Raw genomic sequence first — 7,555 nt, 5'->3', positions numbered from 1 at the left:
ACATCAGTAACATGAAGCCCCACATATTGACCCCTGCCCTACACACCCTAGTAACATCAGTAACATGAAGCCCCGAATATTGACCCCTGCCCTACACACCCTAGTAACATGAAGCCCCTCATATTGACCCCTGCCCTACACACCCTAGTAACATCAGTAACATGAAGCCCCGAATATTGACCCCTGCCCTACACACCCTAGTAACATCAGTAACATGAAGCCCCACATATTGACCCCTGCCCTACACACCCTAGTAACATCAGTAACATGAAGCCCCGAATATTGACCCCTGCCCTACACACCCTAGTAACATGAAGCCCCTCATATTGACCCCTGCCCTACACACCCTAGTAACATCAGTAACATGAAGCCCCGCATATTGACCCCTGCCCTACACACCCTAGTAACATCAGTAACATGAAGCCCCACATATTGACCCCTGCCCTACACACCCTAGTAACATCAGTAACATGAAGCCCCGAATATTGACCCCTGCCCTACACACCCTAGTAACATCAGTAACATGAAGCCCCACATATTGACCCCTGCCCTACACACCCTAGTAACATCAGTAACATGAAGCCCCGAATATTGACCCCTGCCCTACACACCCTAGTAACATGAAGCCCCTCATATTGACCCCTGCCCTACACACCCTAGTAACATCAGTAACATGAAGCCCCGAATATTGACCCCTGCCCTACACACCCTAGTAACATCAGTAACATGAAGCCCCGAATATTGACCCCTGCCCTACACACCCTAGTAACATCAGTAACATGAAGCCCCTCATATTGACCCCTGCCCTACACACCCTAGTAACATCAGTAACATGAAGCCCCACATATTGACCCCTGCCCTACACACCCTAGTAACATCAGTAACATGAAGCCCCGAATATTGACCCCTGCCCTACAAACCCTAGTAACATGAAGCCCCTCATATTGACCCCTGCCCTACACACCCTAGTAACATCAGTAACATGAAGCCCCGAATATTGACCCCTGCCCTACACACCCTAGTAACATCAGTAACATGAAGCCCCACATACTGACCCCTGCCCTACACACCCTAGTAACATCAGTAACATGAAGCCCCGAATATTGACCCCTGCCCTACACACCCTAGTAACATGAAGCCCCGAATATTGACCCCTGCCCTACACACCCTAGTAACATCAATAACATGAAGCCCCGCATATTGACTCCTGCCCTACACACCCTAGTAACATCAGTAACATGAAGCCCCACATATTGACCCCTGCCCTACACACCCTAGTAACATCAGTAACATGAAGCCCCGAATATTGACCCCTGCCCTACACACCCTAGTAACATCAGTAACATGAAGCCCCACATATTGACCCCTGCCCTACACACCCTAGTAACATCAGTAACATGAAGCCCCGAATATTGACCCCTGCCCTACACACCCTAGTAACATGAAGCCCCTCATATTGACCCCTGCCCTACACACCCTAGTAACATCAGTAACATGAAGCCCCGAATATTGACCCCTGCCCTACACACCCTAGTAACATCAGTAACATGAAGCCCCACATATTGACCCCTGCCCTACACACCCTAGTAACATCAGTAACATGAAGCCCCACATATTGACCCCTGCCCTACACACCCTAGTAACATCAGTAACATGAAGCCCCTCATATTGACCCCTGCCCTACACACCCTAGTAACATCAGTAACATGAAGCCCCGAATATTGACCCCTGCCCTACACACCCTAGTATAATCAGTAACATGAAGCCCCGAATATTGACCCCTGCCCTACACACCCTAGTAACATCAGTAACATGAAGCCCCACACATTGACATTGACCCTCTACAATCCAAGGTTTCAAACAAGGGCTATATTATTATTAACAAGTATGAATATTATCATTACAGTCCCCCCCCCAAAAAAAACCCCAACAAAAACTAAACATCCCCCCCCTGAAAAGTACCACATATTTGTTATTCACTCATGTTGACATTTATCCTACATTTGTCAACCTTGACATGAGTGTACATCAACAGTAGATCCTGCCATGGCCTTGTATAAATATTGACATACATAGTAATATCTGGACGGTAAACAGTTTGTGGGGAAATATGACCACCGTGGGTTACAATCACGGAACACTCCGTCAGCTGGACAGTCTGGGGTGAAGCATATCACACAAACAACCCAGCTGTCTTCAACACATTCCTATCTGCAAAGTTCCTCATGTCCACGACAGGTTGGCAAATACAGATCACTTTCCATCAACAGCAGATTCACAAGATCCACTGAATAAATATCACAGCTTGGTATGGAAAGACATCAACAGGATTATCATTACATGTGGATATTTCTATCATACAAAATCAAACAAGGGATAAAAGTCACAAAGATGTTCCACATCTTCAGTTTGTCCCACAGCTAAAAGTCAGTCATACATACTTAACCATCTTACAAGCCAAGCTTATGTGCTTGGACTGTGTCTTCATAGATACACTGCCTCTCCATGCTGAACTGACTTGGATCTCCACACAAACTCACAGGGCATGCAGACACCAGTCCCAGCACTAGCTGGCATCATCCTCATCATCTGTCTGCCAGTCCTCACTCCCGAGGTCTTCGTCATCATCATCATCATCATCATCCTCGTCATCCTCTTCCTCATCCTCAACATCTTCAACGGGTCGTGAAGACACACTCACATGCTTGGAAGTCGCATTATGAGATATATCCCTCCCAACAAGCCTTTCTTCGGCTTGGGTCAAGGACACTCTAGCCTCTGGTGAAGTGGTCCTACTCGTGAACTTTGACATAGATTGCCTGACCTCTGGTGAAGGGGTCTGACCTTTGGCTTCCATGAACTCCGACTTGTACAAATGGTTTGCAATTGCTTCGTTGAAGTCATCCAGTTCTCCCGTTACCTCTTTCAAACATTCTGTGAAAATCTCATCACTGATCCTGTGGAAGCAAGCAGGTTAAGTCTATTGCAATATTCATTCAAACATAAGGTATATGACATGAGATTAATGCAAAAAAATAGTGACACAATTCTATCTGGACATACTGGACTTAATGAGTGAGTGTGGCTTTACGCCGCTTTTAGCAATATTCCAGCAATATCATGGCGGGGGACACCAGAAATGGGCTTCACACATTGTACCCATGTCGGGAATCGAACCCGGGTCTTCGTCGTGATGAGCGGACGCTTTAACCACTAGGCTACCCGACCGCCCCATGGACTTAATGAAAGCAGTTCGAAAATAGTTGTGTACCACTGCTTTTCGTCAATAAAGTGTAGCTCATTACTCTTTAAAATGTTTTGGACCCGCCCGTAGCTCTGTGTAACGACTTCGACCAGAGAGGGGAATGTTCGAGGATCCAACCCCGGCCGCGTCATACCAAAAGACGTTAAAAGATGGTACTTGTTGTTACCCTGTCTGGCGCTCGTCATTAAGGGGCTAAGACAAGGACTGGTTGGCTTGAGGTCAGTTTACTGTGTCTGAGGGGTATTCATGTTAAACTGCGGCATGGTATCTCATTGGGCTAGCACTATAAATCGGCATCAGTCCGGACTAGTACAAGCAGCCACACACACATGCCTGCACTTGGCTATATAAGTGTAATAGTCTTGGACGCGACATTAAACCCTATTTCACCCGTGTAGCGACAAGTCAAAATCGTTTATAGATACAAATACCCTAACTACTATCAAGCCCAATCCCTGTCTCACTGTCTTATTTCATACACCGTTCTCCAGTTATCCCAGTCAAAATATCTGTATGAATCAAGGTTGTGAGGTCACGAGCTCAGAGTTATCCCCCTTCATAGTAGCCTGACTCATACTTTGCAATTTGGGTTTACTTGATGGATACTAAGGCTGGGATGAGTCCAAATTTACTACCCGGGTACCCACCACCCTATTACCTGACCCTACACGGGTACCCACTGTAGGTCTCAGGAGATGTCTCAAAATGTCCGATTGGGAACATTTTTAGCATAACCCTGGCAAAACGTATTTAGATACACGTATTAAACAATCTGGTCATTCATACACAGAATTTGAATTAAGTTATGTCTATATTCAGCCATATAAAAAATCAGAAGGAATTGGTGCACAGTCAGAAAGAAATGCGAACATTAGTGACTTGTAGTGTAACCATAGAGTTATAGATAATTTGTGTCACTAAACAATATATCACGTGACTAACCACGGGTCCGGGTAGTCCTGTGAGTACCCGGGTCCTACTCAGTACCCCCCCGACCCGGGTACCCAAGTTACCTGTCCCAGCCCTAATGGATACCTCACAGACTGACATCTCTGGAAAAACAAGCTGTTGTTCACTTAAGCTTGTGAGAGTTGAAACTGGCTAGTACCTTGTAAGGGTAGCTAGTCCACTGGTCCAATATTTTGAGGCTTTTTCACACATTGATGTCCCTACTGACAACTTACTGCTGGACAAGTTTCCATGGCTGGAAGATCCCCTGTGGGTGATGGGACATCTTCTTGAGGTAGTTGCTGTATGCCTCCTGGTGGTTGTCGATCCTGCTGGCCACAGACTGGGGGATGGACAACAACGTCCGAGGTCTGCACATGCTGGGCATTGTCACGGGCTCACGCTCACTGGCATCCTCGGGAACCTTGTGGGAGAAACTCTCAGTCCATTTGGACCGCTGTGATTCTTTGGTAAACACTATTGGCTGCTCTGGGGGTTGTTGTGAAAATTTGCTGATGGAACAAAAACGTTTTGGTAATTTTGATATGGAATACAAGGCCGTAGTTAACTTTTGACAGGGTGGAGGCAAATATTTGGACAAGTGTCACTTGTCCCCAACTTGATTCAAATAAAAAACCCACCCCCCTCCAGCTGGCTACGGCACTGGAATATGACAAGATTGAAGAGAGGCAGCATTATTGATATCTGATGTGGATTTTGTTTCAGATATTTATTATTAAAAAGGATTTCTTTTAGTTTCTTGTAAATGATTGCACAGTTGGAAATCCCAGTTTTAATTGATGTAGATGATTGAAACATGATTCAGTGTAGGAAAATGTCAATAACCCTTTGAAAATGAGTGATCAAGCAAGCTTAACTTATGTCACTTGAAAGAGGCTTTCATCGCTATCGATGCATGTCCAGTTAATGCTGCACAAAGGGTGGAGAAAAGCTCCAACAAGTGCAGGTTTGTTTGCTGCTTAAGGATGACCAGACCAGACAATCTAGTGACTGACGTCATGAGCATCGATCTAGGCAAATGGAATATGATGACATAGATAAAAAAGCGAGCCTGACCACCCGATCCCTTTAAACGCCTCTTATGACAAGCATGGGTTGCTGAAGCCTAATTCTGACCCCCGGGGGGGAAAGGAGGGAAGGGGGAGAATGTTGGCTGGGTGAATATCAGCATCTAAGACAAGTGAGACATTCTATTTATGCCAGAAGAATGTGCCAATTTGAGCATTGGAATATTAATGACTGTGGCATTAAGTATTCACTTCCTGTATATTGGCCGAGTGTACTTACACATGTCTGGGTGGTGTTGATGGTCCACCAGTCCTGTGTACCTCAATAGCTGGTGGAGAGCGCGGGCGATCTGACAAAACCTCCTCTGGAATCATCATCATCATCATCATCATCATCATCATCATCACCACCACCATCACAATCATCATCATCATCACCATCACCATCACCATCATCATCATCTCACAGCACATGCATAACAAAGATTCTTTATAGTATCAAGGATACAGTCAACTTAAATCATACTGCAAGATCAACTTTCCATCATTATCATTTGTGTTCTGTCACATGGGAAGACAAATCCCTCAACTCTCTTAATACCCTGTTTCATTGATATGAGGTATGAGAAAAGCTACACTGACAAAAGACTAGGCATGAGGAACTTAGCCATAATAGTACAGTACTACTACTACCACTACTACTACCACTACTACTACCTACTTGTGGTGAAGTACTTGGACACTGGCTGGGGGTTTGTATAGCTGACCGTTGCCCATCTACGTCGAATGTCCACCTGTTCTTGCTGGGTTTAAGACAGACAGTAACCAAAATGAGTATAACGTAAAATATCATTATACGAGAACTGAAAAAAATATTGACACCAAATTCTTGAAGTTTCCCTGATATGCTGAGAGAATTGAGTGAGTTAAGATTTAAAGTCACATCGGCAATATTTCAGCCATGATTTGCGGAGAGAAAAGAATTTTAAAAGATGGACATAATTCATTTCTCACTCACCTCCATTTCCTCTAACCTCTGGAATATAGTCTCAAGAGTCGGTGCATCTTGCATGGACACAGCCTTCTTGCGTACCCTCTCCCTTTCATCCATGTTGTGAAGATCATGGACTGTTTCTGCAAGGATGTCCTCAAGCAGCTGGCTACTCACAGAGTCGTCATAAATACTGGACTGAAACAGACAAGGACTATGTTATTGGCTGGATGATGATGATGATGATGATGATGATGTATCCTCTTGATACTATAAAGAATCTTTGTTATGCATGTGCTGTGAGATGATGATGATGATGACGATGCAACCATGTTTCACACAAACATCAAGGAGTGGGGAGTGACTGAATGTTGTTTTATGAATTCAGCACTATTCCAGGAAAATACCCTGTAAAACACCAAGTCTAGTTGATAGTAAAAGCAGTGTCCCATGCTGCAGGGTACAATGTTTGTTTGTTTGTTTGTTTGTTGTTTAACGCCGCACTCAGCAATATTCCAGCTATATGACAGCGGTCTGGACCAGACAATCCAGTGATTGACATCATGAGCATCTATCCATGCAATTGGGATCGATGACATGTATCAACCAAGTCAGCGAGCCTGACCACCCGATCCCGTCAGTCGCCTTTCACGACAAGCATAGTCGCCTTTTACGACAAGTATGGGTTGCTGAAGACCTACTCTACCCCGGAATCTTCACAGGTCGCAGGGTACAATGACACAGCATCAACCCAGACACCCTGCTTGAGCACCCAAACCAGATCAGTCACCTCTCATGACAAGCATATGTTACTGGTGTCTAATTCAAAATGCTGAATCCACCCAAACAGCAGACTGTTGTTAATATAGTCAGGACAAGACAACCCCTGGCTGATAGTGCAAGCAAAATTCTACACTTGCAGAACGACACACAGCAGGGACACACATTCCAATAACTCAAACCCAAACAGAGTCGACACCAAGTCCAGCGTTAAAAATTGGCACTAGTTCTGTAGTCCTTACCAAACTGCCCAATAGTAAAGGTATCCTAAGGACTAGTAGAAATTAGCCCATTTTAAGGGTTTTGCTATATGTTATCATTATAAGGACTAGTGGACAAAAACTGTTAGTTTCTAACTCTGCAAGGTCATCACATCTTACGACCAGCATAGGTTGCTAGGGGCCAATCTGACACCAAAATCCCCATGGGAAAACACTGATTGTTTTATACAGGTATGACTATTACAGGGTTCAAGGGGTTCGAGGAGTTCCAGTATCCCAACTCCTCCAGGTATATTCCAGCTGTATGACAGCAGCCTGTAAA

At 44.8% G+C, this 7,555-nt stretch overlaps 1 protein-coding gene across 2 annotated transcripts in view; it reads right to left on the bottom strand.

Annotated features, from left to right (window-relative positions):
* Positions 1–1,198: 1,198 nt before the first annotated feature.
* Positions 1,199–7,555, bottom strand: part of LOC124137844 (protein moonraker-like) — a 25,006-nt gene continuing 18,649 nt past the window's right edge. For both annotated transcript variants that reach the window (XM_046504316.2, XM_046504314.2), the window contains exons 15-19: positions 6,260–6,430; positions 5,963–6,044; positions 5,522–5,606; positions 4,450–4,725; positions 1,199–2,957 (exon numbers count right to left, since the gene is read on the bottom strand). In XM_046504316.2, the coding sequence (XP_046360272.2) occupies positions 2,567–2,957; positions 4,450–4,725; positions 5,522–5,606; positions 5,963–6,044; positions 6,260–6,430 (1,005 nt within the window). In that variant the 3' untranslated portion in view covers positions 1,199–2,566. The remainder of the gene's footprint in view (positions 2,958–4,449; positions 4,726–5,521; positions 5,607–5,962; positions 6,045–6,259; positions 6,431–7,555) is intronic.

The sequence above is a fragment of the Haliotis rufescens genome, unplaced genomic scaffold (genome assembly GCF_023055435.1).
Source record: "Haliotis rufescens isolate VD_foot unplaced genomic scaffold, xgHalRufe1.0.p SCAF_138, whole genome shotgun sequence".
Classification (NCBI taxonomy): Eukaryota; Metazoa; Mollusca; class Gastropoda; order Lepetellida; family Haliotidae; genus Haliotis; species Haliotis rufescens.
This window is presented reverse-complemented; position numbering and strand designations above follow the sequence as displayed.